The 13,692-nt window shown below is 46.4% G+C and overlaps 2 protein-coding genes across 2 annotated transcripts; both read right to left on the bottom strand.

Annotated features, from left to right (window-relative positions):
- Positions 1-1,590: 1,590 nt before the first annotated feature.
- On the bottom strand, positions 1,591-3,839 carry LOC109770200 (probable serine/threonine-protein kinase PBL18). Its single transcript, XM_020328912.4, has 2 exons — positions 3,220-3,839; positions 1,591-3,103 (listed from the first exon to the last, which is right to left on the bottom strand). Exons 1-2 carry the CDS (start codon positions 3,287-3,289, stop codon positions 1,944-1,946), a joined length of 1,230 nt encoding a protein of 409 aa, XP_020184501.1. The 5' UTR covers positions 3,290-3,839; the 3' UTR covers positions 1,591-1,943.
- A 2,569-nt stretch (positions 3,840-6,408) lies between these two features.
- Positions 6,409-10,591, bottom strand: LOC109770198 (RINT1-like protein MAG2L). The gene is made up of 4 exons (XM_020328911.4): positions 10,285-10,591; positions 10,057-10,164; positions 9,219-9,331; positions 6,409-9,088 (listed from the first exon to the last, which is right to left on the bottom strand). The coding sequence occupies exons 1-4, from the start codon at positions 10,520-10,522 to the stop codon at positions 7,067-7,069; spliced, it is 2,481 nt and encodes an 826-aa protein (XP_020184500.1). The 5' UTR covers positions 10,523-10,591; the 3' UTR covers positions 6,409-7,066.
- Positions 10,592-13,692: the final 3,101 nt, after the last annotated feature.

Here is a 13,692-nt window from a genome sequence, read left to right as displayed (position 1 = left end):
AGGTGTATTAATGGCGAGGGAGACCGGCCCAGCCGAACAATTTGCTCCATATGATGTTAGAGATTGAGCATCCGACTAGCAAGTTGCTTACGGCATCAAATTTTTTAGGGTTTATAGTTAGGGTGGAGGCGCGCAAGGAAGGACAACGTAGTCCCCCATGGACACGTGGTTGGACTGGAAGGCGGCTGGTGCGTGCCATTGATCAGCCGGTTGATTTCAATGGTTTTCCTTTGCCTAAGGGAGGCATCCACCTTTTTTCGAGAACTATAATCCTTTTTCCCTTTTTCTTTTGCGAAAAACCTTTTTTTAGGGAATCCTTTTTTCTTGAGAGAGAACGTCGGCCACACGCCGCCTGAAATGTTTCCGTTGGTGGGTCGGCCCGGTAACATGGTGGTTACCTTCTTTTTTTCATGTCTTCTATTTTGCTTTGTTGTATTCTTTATGTGTGGGTGGGTGCAGTGGCGGACCCAGAAATAAAATCGAGGATGTGCACACTTTAAAAGAAATGAGGTATATTTTAATTGGCTTGAATGGACCTTGAAAATCAGATAGTTATTACATGGGAAAAAAATTCTCAAAAATTCTGGTCTGCCATATCACACCGGCAAGATACGCCACTGGGTGGGTGGGGGTTAGTGTAAACCTTCAAAATTCCATTAATATATATTATACTCCCTACGTTCCTAAATATAAGTCTTTTTAGAGATTCCACTACGGACTATATACGGAGCAAAATGAGTGAATCTACACTCTAAAGTATGTCTATATACATCCGTATGTAGTCCGTAGTGGAATCTCTAAAAAGACTTATATTTTGGAACGGAGCGAGTAACATGCATAAACAGATCTTCTAAAACGGACGGACTTTCTAAAAAAAATATGAATATTCATTTCTATATGCGGGGACTTCTTTCAAATATAAGATGAACTTTTGTCGAATCATGTAGGCGAGTTGCATGTGATCATAACAGAAAAAGAGAAAACAAAAGTGCAAAGTCTGAGGGGTACAAGGGCTACAACCCAACAACAAACAACACCCCCACAAGTGCAAGCAAACACAAACCCTAGTGGACCAGCGACTCGGGACATTTAGCCCCAACCGTGTACTAGGTAAATAGCACCACACTTTACAAGGTCTATAACAAGAATGAGCTAGTTGAACCTATTCTCAAACACTCTAACGTTGTGTTCTTTCCAGATGGACCAAGCAACTAGGATGATCATGTCATTCAGCTTGTTTTTTTCGACGACTAGGATGCCGGTTCTAGCCGAGGACTACCAATCCGAGAGAGGTGCGTCAATGGCGAGGGAGATCGCCCCGGCCCCAGCCGAGCGATTTGCTCCGTCTGATGTTAGAGATTGAGCATCCGGCTAGCAGGCGTGTGGTCAGTATCTTCAGCACGAGAGAGCAAAGGATGTAGCGCTCGTTATGGGGAAGCCCTCGTTTGGCAAAGCGAACGGCAGTCCGGACCCTCTTGCGCACCACAAGATGAACTTTTTGTTTACTGCATCGACATTCATATTCATGTATGTACATAATTCTTTTGGATATGGCCATATGGGGCTAGGAAGTGTTCACTGGTCAGTTAACCTGAAAACGTTGATGCTGCCAGCATGGCGAAAATTATGCAATTTGCAAGCCAGTGATGTGTACACGGCTACACTGAGACAATGGATGGTCGCCGTCCAATCTCTGTGCAGTCCGGAGCTACTTCTAATAAACTCCTAATAACTTGACAAAAAAAATTCCCAACAGAAGGGAGGAAAGAAAATCTTGACCCGTACCCAAATGTACGTACGCTCATGCTTCCAATATTCCAAACGGCTGAAACGAGAGAGAGAAAAGATGTCCAATTTCCAATCTACAAATTCTATTCTACTGCACAGACGAACACACTAATTGAACACAGTAATTAAATGAACCGAGTCTCCTAGCTAGCTAGCTAGGCTTTGTTTCGACGGTGGCCTCTGTGCACCAGCGCCGCCGACGCGGCCGGCGATCTCGACGTCGTCGTCGTCGAGGAGGAGGAGAAGGACTTGGCGGCGCTTGGCTGCAGCAGGAGCTCGAGGGAGGGTAGGACGTCGTCGGCCATGGAGGGGCGGCTCTTAGGGTCGTTCTGGAGGCAGCGGAGCGCGAGCGCGGCCATGTCCTGCGCCTGCCTCTTGGGGTACTGCCCGCCGAGCCTGGTGTCCATGACCCGTATCACCTTGCGCCGCTCCCCCTGCAGCATCGGCATCGCCCAGTCCACCAGCAGCTCCGACGCCACCCCGCGGGCCTCGTCGAGCGCGCGCCGCCCGGTCATGAGCTCCAGGAGCACCACCCCGAAGCCGTAGACGTCGCTCTTGGCCGAGAGGTGGCCCGTGGCGACGTACTCCGGCGCGGCGTACCCGCGCGTGCCGACGACGCGGGTGGAGACGTGGGTCTTGCCGCCGGTGGGGCCGGCCCGGGCGAGGCCGAAGTCGGAGAGCTTGGCGCGGTGGTCGGGGCCGAGCAGCACGTTGGAGGACTTGAGGTCCCGGAAGATGACGTCGCGGGAGTGGAGGAAGGCGAGGCCGCGGGCGACGTCGACGGCGACGGACACGCGCGTGGACCACGGCAGCGGCGGCTGGCTGCCCCGCCGGAACAGGTGGTTCTCGAGGCTGCCGCGGGGCATGTACTCGTAGACCAGCAGCTTGTTGCTGTCGGAGTCGGAGCAGTAGCCGACGAGCTTGACGAGGTTGTCGTGGTGGAGGTCGCCGAGGTAGGTGACCTCGGTGAGCCACTCCCTGTGGCCCTGGAAGCTCTCCTTCTTGAGCTTCTTGATGGCCACCATCATGGCGTTGGTGGCGCCGGGCCTGGCGGGGGCGAGCGTGGTCTCGTCGATCCACCCCTTGTACACGCACCCGAACCCGCCCTCCCCGAGGTAGGACGCGGAGCCGAAGTTCTTGGTGGCCGCCCGCAGGTCCGCCATGCTGAACGACTTGAGCGACGCCGGCGGCACCGCCTGCGCCTCCCCCGCCGCCGTCGGCGCCTCCGCCGGCTGCGGCGGCTTGTCCGGGCCGGAGCTGCTCCGGCGCGACGCCTTCGAGTTGGAGTTGGAGGTGCTGCTCCTCGGGTTCACCTCTGAACGAAACACAATCCACACATCCACATGATTAATTCCCTCCCTTGATCGATGATCTCTCTCGCGACAAGAAATCAAGAAACAAAGAGATCGAGGACGGCGGCGAGCGGCTTACTTGATTGGAAGGGAGTGGAGGCGCTGGCGCACTTGGCGGAGCCGCCCATGCACACACAAAAGTTTCCCATGGCCGGTGCAGCTTATCCGCTCAGCTACCCAGGCGCTGAAGAGCTCCGGTTGATCCAAATGGAGCAACAAGTCACAGTACGGAGGACGAAGAGGGAAGAGGGATATAGCGAGGGGGGAGCGACCGGACAGGTTCGTTGGGTTGGCGCCTCTGATGACTTCTCGAGAGTGATATGCGGCAGCACCGGCAGCAGCTTGCTTGCATCGATCGCTCCGTTGACTGACCACGGCCACGCCCGCCCGCCTTCTCCACGGGGCTTCCGCTTTGGCGTAGCAAGTCAAGCACGAGCCGCCCTACACGTCGATCTCCAGCCTCAGCCTCTTGATTAAAACGTGTAGGATATTTTATATACATGTATGTATATCTTCATAATTTCCACCGCTAGAAACCACGGCGTACGTATTTTTGTTGTGTTCCGCTAGCTGCTGCCGAAGGCATGTCCACGTCGCCAAGTTGCAGTTTTGGGAGGGTTTCGCCTTTTGGGGCGTGGAAAGGTAAGTAGCATGGGGAGAAAATTGTCCGGGGAAGGAGAAAGGAACGTGCAACAAGTTACGGTTGCTTCAAAATTCCAATGTTGATATCGCATGTTCTCAAGCTATGAGAACAAGCTTTTTTATATACTACTAAATGGACAAATTGTTACAACATGGGTGAGCACGTTTTTAGAATATTATGTATTACGTTCTGTTTTGCGGGGAATGTGCGAACTCGAAAAATGAATTCCCAGTCAACTAAAAAGACATATGCGCAAGCGATCGTTTTCTCAGCTACGTGTACCCTCATTTGCGTAGTCACCAGATGGTAGGGCCTCTTTGATTCATAGAGAAATGGAGGGAAATAGTAGAAAACAGGAAATTTGGCTTTGGTGGCACAATGTATCCATTTGATTCTGAAGAAAAAAAGGCATATAGAAAAGAGGATGAATTTATTATTTTTTCTTCGGTTTTAGTTTCAGAAAAAAGAAATTTTACGATCCATTCAATCTTCTACTTGGCATTTCTATGCAGTACGACCATGGCAAAGTTCATAAGTTGCACAATGACAACCTAACCATACTTTTCGCATATGCTTTACAGTTGATTTGAGTGTTGAGCAGGCTTTCGCATATGCACATGGAGCCCTACAATATTTGTGTGGTTTTACGGTTCGTACATTTTCGAAACCCCCCACAACAAAGAAACCAAAAAGAAAAAAGAAACCTGGAATAATAAGAAGTTGGTGTCGCTCTCATGCTTCCATGGCAATTGGTACCAGGAAGGACAAGAGCGAACAAGTGTGAGGCAGACGGTATTGTTGTGGTTCACGTGACATCTCGCGGGATCCATCTTTTTTTTTTTTTTGAAAGACCAAGCAAGCTGCTAGCATTTCATTGATTTAGCAGAGGAGAGCGGAAACAAGGTTGATCAGGTGATCGGGTGGAATGCCCATAGGCTCTACCCTAGGCTAATTTCTCGCATCACTTGCCCCAAAGGGGTGCTCAAAACACTTTGCTCCGGCCAAACGCCATAGCTCTATGCTTAGCCTGATTTTCTTGATGACATCCTCTGCATTGGCTTCTTTTCCTCTGAATGTGCAGCAATTTCTTTCGTGCCAAATTTCCCAACGGACAAGAATCAGCATGGACCGGATGGCCATCGCACATTGAGATTTTTCTGCTAGTGTTTGGACATGGCGCTCTTGTTAGTTAACATTTCAAGTGATATTTCGTACGTTCTACGGTGTCTGACTATTGGCATTTGGATACCGTCAATGGCTTGCCTGCGTACAGCTCGGCGCCATACACTGACCTCTTCTTCATTTTCCTAACACATCACGCATTGAGGACGACCGAGGGGATACAATAATGAATCTACAAGTTTATGTGTACGAATAAATTTGTAAATTGTAAAATGAACCGGCAATTAGTTAATTCTCAATTAATGAGATTATACTTTTTCAATAGATTTATACTATTTTTCCCTTTTTCACTAGATTTTTTAACAAAACCGATTTGTCGGTCAACTAAGACATAAGCATATTAACACAAAGCCAATGCATTTTCAGTTATGTGTATTCATGTGTGGGTCATCCTTGAATTGTGAGGGCCTATTTGTTTCATAGGGAAAATGGAGGAAAAACATAGACATAGGAAAAAAATTGGTGACACAACTTATCTATTTGGTTCAAAGAAATTGATTATAGAAAAATTGAGATTTTCTTCTTTGCTTTGAGTTTCAGAAGAAAAATAATACAATCCACTCAGACTTCTATTTTCTTGCGATGGATATTTTACGTACTCTTGTAAATGCTCTTTGTATATCTTAATACAAATGACAAACATGACATGTGCGTGTTCCGGGGAAATGCAGTAAGAACAAGGCTTAGATAACAACAAACTAACCTTACTTTTTCATATGTTTTATCTTGATTTGACTATGCTTTTATGATTGAAGTGTTTTTCGTATTCTTTCAGATTAAACACTGGATTCCACAAAATTCTCGTGTTTTCACTAACCTCTGTTCTGCACATGCAACCCTATAATATTCCTATGTACTCCCTTCGTTCCTGCCAAAACGTCTTATATTTAGGAACAGAGGGAGTATTTACTACTCATACATTTTTGAAACCCTACAACATTCCGATGTTTTCACAATTCGTACATATTTTCGTAACGGTCCTAATCAACGAAGCTAAAGAAACAGAGAGGGCGGTAGAAGTAAAACCTGGAATTGCCGAAGCTGGTGCATATTGCAGAAGTTGGTTCCATGGCAATTAAGAACCGGGCATGTGTGAAAAGCGGACAGTATCACCGTGGTTCAAGTGACATCTCTTAGGATTGACTACTAAGTATTTGTACATGTCGCTGTTAATTAACATTTCAAGTGACACTTCGTACGTCCTACGGTATCTGCTTCATACAGTCGCCATTTGGATACCGTCAGTGGCTCGCCTGTGCACAGCTCACACCCATTACACACATTGACCTCTATTTTCCCCATATCGATACATCACGCATCGAGCGAAGATTGAATGGAAGTCAAGGCCGGCGAGGCGATCCGATGATGGATCTGCATGCATTTTATATGCCGATTCGTTGTCTATCTCTAGGAATTCTCAACAAACGGAGCAGACGTAAGCAGTTGATTGAACTGGTCTACCCACAGGATGACAGGGCAATGAATCAATAAAACAATCCACCGATTAGATATGGTCCTGATTTCGTCGGATCTGATGAATACACGACGCAACAGCCAACGGAACCGTCCTACAGGGCTCTGACTTTCTTGGGCTGTATAGCCAGAGAAAGTAAGTAAGCTGACGAAATCTTCATCAGTGACGTAGGCGTCTGAACAAATCAATCTATGTTTGCGGTGGTGCTTAGATTGACTGTGATCAGGTCAGTCAATGCAGGAAGCAGGATAGTACACCGACAGATGGCGGAGATATGTCATCCCGTCGTGTTGTCATTGTCTCCAGTTTGTCACAGATGACGTGTCAATCCAGTAAGAAAGTTGTTTGCCTCATGCTTTATCAACACCTTCCTGGAAGCAGGATGCGGGCACAGGTTGATCTTGAAATGCAGCACGAGCCGTGGGTGGAGTTTTGCTTTAGTTTGTGTGTGCATCTTTTTCTGCAGAAGATGGTGGTGTTGTCAGTCAAGTCGGTCATCAGGGTTGATTGGGTTCCCATTGTGCTTCCTGGAAGGAGGACATCAGGACAGTCTGCACCGGCACGGCAAGATCAGCTTCTTCCTTGTCTGTCACCTACAGGTCTCAGCAACGTGTTCTACTAGCAAGATTATCCACCGGACTTCCGGCTTCTCAGGACATTCACGGCCTGGCTACCATCCACATGGTGCAACCCATGCTGCCTCAGGCCAGACTTGCCGTCGTCCTTCCCGTTCTTGAGCGCTTCCAGCAAGTACTGGGCGTCTGTCTCTCCCATGGTCAGCAGCTTCAGAGAGTCGGTTACAAACGGGAAGAAGGCCTCAGGTCTGGAACAGTACGGCCTGAAGATGCGGAGCAGGGCCTTGCTATCGACTCTTAGCTGGACGACTGCGGGGTCAGAGAACTTCACTTGGCCCCACCGTATGCTGCTGTAGACGAAGTAGTCGAGACCTTCTGCTATGCTCCTCCACAGGTCAAGGAAATCCTTGGAGTTGAGATACAGCTTCAGCTTCGTGGTTCGCTCTCTCAGGACTTCTAGGCTGGCGACGAAACCAGGCGATACCTCTAGGTTTTCTTCATCAGGAACCTGATCATCTGGCAGGCTTTGTTCATTTGATGATCCAATGCTTTGGACGTAGTCCCAGGATAGGTCTTCAAACTCAATCAGGATGGAGGACATGATCTGTTCCAGAAAATCAGTCCCTAGCTTAACCAAAAAGGCAATCTCGTCTGCAAAGAAAGAACACTGACGTTGGGCACTGTGTTTGTGGATTTGTTCTTGGTTTCCATCAACATAATTCCCATGCGCACCCAGCTCCATGAAGGCGGTATCTTCATCCCATTCCCGAACAACATATTCACAGTATCTAGCGGCATTGATTGCATAGGAAGCTTTCAACAAAGACTCTTCTTGTAAAGCTGTATTTGGCAACTGCAATGCCTCACATCGCTCATGCAACAAAACAAAGAAGTCATTCAAGAACTGGACTGAAGTGGATCTGCAATACTGGATCTTCGTCCCCTTAGTTGGCAGAGCATGACTTCTTTCAATCATCGCCGATGCAGTTTTGACGACAAATTCAGAAACAGGTGGAGCTTTGTAATCTTCTCTTGTGGAGAGAAGAAATTTAGCAGTGCTTTCCTGGTGACCAAGCTCATCCTGAGGATCAATACTACATAACCAACTTGCTTCATCCTCCAGTTCAGATTTGAGCTTATTCTGTGCAGAATTAAGCTCTACATCAGCCCATATCCGAAGCCAATCAGAATGTCCAATGTATATTGAGAAGACAGATAATGACCTTGAGAGCCCTTCAGAAACCAATGCAACTTTCTGAATTCCAGAATCTGCAAGCAGCTGCATCCTTTTATCAAAAGTAATCATCTGGTCATTCAAATGCATCCAAGATGAATGTACTTCAAGTTTGTCATCAGTATGATGATAAGAGGTGACAAGGGCTGGGAAAATTTGCGTCTCAAGGTATCCTAGAAGCATTTTTACCATTCCAGTTACCCAAGATTCTTTGGCACTTAAGCCCACAAGTCTTGCTTTGTCAATCAAAGGCTGCAGTATATCATCCACTCCATCCATGAAATCCTTTGTTATCTTGTAAACGAGAGCAAAAATAAACTCTGGTTGTTCAGACCATTTAGAAAAATGATATTCCATCCTTGACACAATAGGGTGGACCAATTCATCAATTGCCCAAAGTCCATTATCAAGGCACGCAGTTTTATCAAAGTACTTCGAATCTGACAGGCTAGGAGTAGTTGCCGCTGGCATCTGGCATTGACGCACTTCACGGTTGGCTTGCACATGTTGTAGAGCACACAGTGCTAGAAAGCTTTCAGAATACTTCTCTTTATTTGCCTCATTCATCAAGATAAGGGGATTTGGAACTTGGGAGTACTTATCCTTCTCCATGTCAGGTGAAGACAAGGAAGGTGGCCAGCCTAGTGCAGCAAGTAGAGCTCGATAATCTGTAAGTGCTTGAGGCCTCAAAATGGCTAGAGTCTTGTCCACTCTTGAATCAACCGCCACTATAAGATTTGTCCACTGTGGCCTACTTGTGCTGATCCTTACCAATTCTTGCTCAATATCTCTCACAGCATCAACAGCCTGGAGCAACTTTTCTTGCTTCTGTTCCACCCCCTACATTACAGAAAAGAAAAGAGTAACACTTAATGCAGGTTACTGCTGAGAGGCCTATATGAGCATAATAATCTATTATTAGTTTCATCCAGAACGATGAAAGGAGAAAGGAATGACAAAAGGTTCTTACGTTTGATGCACGTCGAAGTACTGATGACAGGTTCAACTTTGAGGCCGGTCTAACAATAGAATATGCTGCATCTTCTAGGTTACCAACCAGAGCTTCCAACTGTAGAGTAGCTTCTGGAATGTCAGCATAGCAAAGTTATAGAAAGCGCTATAAATCCCTACATCACATACTAGGAGGACAAGAAGGAGATAGAATAATACAATTTAGACTATCTGCCACACTAAACATGTTGCCTTTTTGCACCAAAGAAGGAAAAATTACTTGTGGTCATGCACATTGCAGGAAGGTAACTTGATCACACAAAATTTAAGCAGTTAACACTATTAGCTGGTACAAGCAGTTTTATGATGCGAGGAAGACAACATTTATTCAGGAAATTCTGAATGCGATACTAGTTTATTTGTCGAGAATCTTCTCAATTGAATAAAAAACTTTACATGGATTGTCCCCTCAGTTCACAAGTCAGTTCGTCAGTAGGAGCGTATGACATTTGGTTGGAATCAATGCATTTCTTTTGGTGTTAGATAGAAGTAGTGTGAAGTATGAGCAAACCATATTGCAAGCACTATCTTTAGGCAGAGAAACTGGAGAAATGTCCCCTTGTGAGTTGTGATCCAGTCAGGCATAACTGGCTAACATACCAGATTCAGAGCAAAATTTGACAGGTTAAACCACTCACAATGTACAGGAATTTTCCCGCAACAACTGTTTTCTGAAAAGCTAAACGATTAATCATCTAAAACATTCCTTTCTGGAAATGTGGGATCCCCAATTAGTTCGAGATTGTTGAACTTCACAGTTAGGAGAGCATGACACGAAGAGAGGAACAAACGCTCACCCGCGTAGAGACGAATGGTGTCGATCCGCTGGATCTCCCGCACGATCGCCGGCAGCTCCACGCCCGGAGCGCTCGCCTCCCCTTGGTCCCCGGCAGGGATGTCTCCTCCTGCCAACAGGGAACCCCCATTGAGACCCCGAGCCAAATCCGCGGCAGGCAGAAGCAAACAGGGAGCCCAACGAATCGGGACAGGGGCAAAACCCTAGGGTTTAGTTCAGGGGAGCGGACCTTGGGAGCGGATGCGGTGGAGGCCCGAGCGGGCCTCGGCCGAGCGGGCGAGCCAGGAGGCGGAGCCGGACGCGAGCTGCGCCTCGAGGCGGCGGAGGGACGCCTCGAGCCCCGCGCACTCGCGGCGGAGGAGCTCGGCGAGGGCCGGCGCGGCGGCCAGGTCCTCGGCGGAGGCGAAGTGCGCGTCGAGGAAGCCGCGCAGGGTCGCCGCCGGGGGCTGCGGCCGCGGGGGCGACATGGGCCGGTCGGTCGGAACTCGGGAAGGAAGGCTCGGGCCCGAGAAAAGAAATGGAAGTTTGAGACGTGGCCTCGGCGTGGGTCGGCAAAGAAAAACGGCTTTGCCTCTCACTGGACGGCGCCACGCCACATGGGAGAAATATCATCAGGTGCTCCCATGCTCCACTTTTCCAAAAAAAAAAAACATATTTAGATGTTTCAAAATGTTATTACAAAAAAGTTTATGGATGTTCACAAGACATGTGTCTAGGATCGGCAAAAAGTTCAAACCAAAATTCAAAATACACATCAGGAAAAAAAAGACAATTTCATGACACTATTCACATCTGGATTTGTCATTTTTGTTTCTTGGTGTGTATTTGAAATTTTGATTTGGATTTTTCTTACATATCCTAGACACATGTGTTATGAACCTTCACAACATTTTTTGAAATTTTCTGAAACGCCTAAATATACTTTTTGAGAAGTGGTAGCATAGGGTCACCTTAAGTTTGGAGCATAAGATTTCTACCTGGCGCCATATATTGCAACTCATAAACAGATCACGAAATAGGCTTTCAACCTATTTTATATATGAAGCCACAACCGAACAAAGTACACAGTCGAACGATACAAGGTGATGGGGTAGTCCTCATACAACAACTGATCCCAGGATAATCGGATCATGCATGAGTATGCGACTACGCTACCAAAAGAGAACATACGAAGATCTGAGTACAATGTCATGCTATGCCCTAGAACACCTAAGGTCCACGACAACGCCCTCGGAAGGGAAAACGACGCTAAGCTTCGCTGCTACCTAGTCCAAAATGGACAAGGGTCTTCACCCGGAACCCTGACACGTATAGGGGTACCTCAGCGACGTCTTTAAGAAGAGAGTGGCGCCACGAGCATGAAGTGCAAAGGGTAGACACAAAGCTTGAATAATAGGACATTGCCTATTCTTATGATCTGGACTCAGCTGAAGTTAGGTTCTAGGGGTATGAAACACTTGAGAACCTGGTGTGCACGGTTGTGAGAAACACCATTAAGGTCTCTAGGGGTATGAAACACTTGAGTCTGCCAATCCTTGATGAAGGAAATGAGTTCTGACAGATTTTGGTTGATGTCCAATATTTTTTTCTTTGAAGAAATGCTCCTATTGATGTCGTTCTTATCAATGTCAAGTTGTGTATCAAGAGGGTGATCTGAGGTATGCTGAGATGTTGAGTGATCCAGGACAGCTTGGAAAAGAGAACTTGACGTGGCAATGGAGGCTTTGACCATGATTCTTGTTTGCGATGTGGCAAGAGCAGTTAGCATCTATAGCCCCTACTCAAGCCTCTAGGGCCTCTTCATTCACAGAATTGTAAAAATGTAGGAATAAATAAAAAAACATAAAATTGAAATGGCATGTCCATCAAAGGAAAAAAATATTTCAAGAGGTTTTGAGTGAATGCTAGATTTCGTGTCCCTAAACCCTTCAAAAAATGGCTATATGGTACTTCTTGTCCCTGAAAAGAAGGCCTATAAGTTTTGTGAGGAGTCAAATGGACCAAGTTTTATAAAAAAACTATAATACCAGATTAATATCAGTAGATACACAACAGAGTATATCTCTAACATCATATGGAGCAAATCGCTTGGCTGGGCGAGTTTCCCTCGCCATTAACGCACCTCTCGGGTTGGTAGTCCTTGGCTAGAATTGGCATCCTAGTCATCGAGAAAAACAAACTGAACGATATAGTCATCCTGGTTGCTTGGTCCATCTGGAAAGAACACAACGTTAGAGTGTCTGAGAATAGTTCAACTAGCTCAATCTTGTTATAGACTGGGTAAAGTGTGGTGCTATTTACCTAGTACATGGTTGGGGCTAAGTGTCCCGAGTCGCTGGTCGCTGGGTTTTGTTTTGCTTGCACTTGTGGGGGTGTTGTTTGTTGTTGGGTTGTAGCCCTTGTACCCCTCAGACTTTGCACAGTTCGTAGGGAACCAATCCCTTGGTGTATTGAATCAATTGGGTGATCCCCAGTCCCACACCCAATCCCTGTAGGGATTAAACCCCTAAGTCCTCTCAATCCCTCACTCACAGATCTTGTTCGCTTAACCCCTCCCAGCGGACACATGTACAGCACCCAGCATGCACTATGCAGCAACATAAAAATCAATCAAGTAATGTTTCAGTGTCATCATTTGAGATAAACGATCATACAACAAAGAAGGTAATCAATCAAAATCATGTGCAACTAAAGTGGTCTTGTGTACAAGTGAAGCATCAAGTATTTTTTGAACTATCAGCTTTCAGGACATGTTCTCTGGCCAAAAGCAAACCACAAAAGGCATGGTTACCAGTAAAGTAATTTGGATAGCTAATCAACATCGTCATCTGTACAAAATTAAACAAAACTTCAATGACCACTACAATGATTATATATGTAGCTATTGCTACGAGTCAGCATAAAATCAAGCAAATGGTTCATTTGAAAATACAACCATGCTGACAGGTAATGTACCATCACAAACCAAAAACTCATACATAACCTACAGTGAACACAAACCAAATACTTGTACTGCTCTACAGGGCCTACAGCGGACACTTCTTTGAACCCTTGGTAATGTGAACAGAGGGCGTCGTTCACGCCTCTGTATGAGCTAGGTGCATATATATCGAGGACCTTTTCTTTTTTCACCCCAGCTGCAAATTAATACAACCTTGCGGCCAAGTCCCTAACATTTTGCAGCTCACACCCTAAATTTTTTATTTTCATACAAACAAGGCCCTAGCATTTTGCAGCTAACACCCTAAAGTTTTTGTTTTCTTACAAACAAGGCCAAATTTTTGACATGTCGGGAGATTTTTCGCTGGAAATTTCGACAACATAACGCGTTTCCATGCATTGAGTGAGCTTTGTAACCCATGGGGAAAAATTATCTCAATTTTAAATCCAAGTAAGGACGGTAAACCATGTTTCTTTGTATATGTATGAAAGGAAGCATCTAGCTAACAAACAAACGTTAATGCATACGCAATTTCTCCACCAACATTACTTGACTCGAATTAACTCGAAAATCTCCCTGCTCCAGGCACCTTGCTCTTGCATTGCATCTTTCAAAGCGCTATGTCTGTCACCTAGCACCGGCCTCGTGGATTTCTCCATGAAATCACCGACACCCGAGTTGGCACGAGTGGAGCTT

This window comes from Aegilops tauschii, chromosome 2 (assembly GCF_002575655.3).
Source record: "Aegilops tauschii subsp. strangulata cultivar AL8/78 chromosome 2, Aet v6.0, whole genome shotgun sequence".
Classification (NCBI taxonomy): domain Eukaryota; kingdom Viridiplantae; phylum Streptophyta; class Magnoliopsida; order Poales; family Poaceae; genus Aegilops; species Aegilops tauschii.
This window is presented reverse-complemented; position numbering and strand designations above follow the sequence as displayed.

Bases quoted from the DNA above. Each gene is read 5' to 3' on its own strand.
- LOC109770200 (XM_020328912.4), bottom strand. From the start codon at position 3,289: ATGGGAAACTTTTGTGTGTGCATGGGCGGCTCCGCCAAGTGCGCCAGC. The intron at 3,104-3,219 runs GTAAGCCGCTCG...TGTTTCGTTCAG, and splicing joins CTCCACTCCCTTCCAATCAA to AGGTGAACCCGAGGAGCAGC.
- LOC109770198 (XM_020328911.4), bottom strand. From the start codon at position 10,522: ATGTCGCCCCCGCGGCCGCAGCCCCCGGCGGCGACCCTGCGCGGCTTC. The intron at 10,165-10,284 runs GTCCGCTCCCCT...CCCTGTTGGCAG, and splicing joins CCACCGCATCCGCTCCCAAG to GAGGAGACATCCCTGCCGGG. The intron at 9,089-9,218 runs GTAAGAACCTTT...TCTGTAATGTAG, and splicing joins TACTTCGACGTGCATCAAAC to GGGGTGGAACAGAAGCAAGA.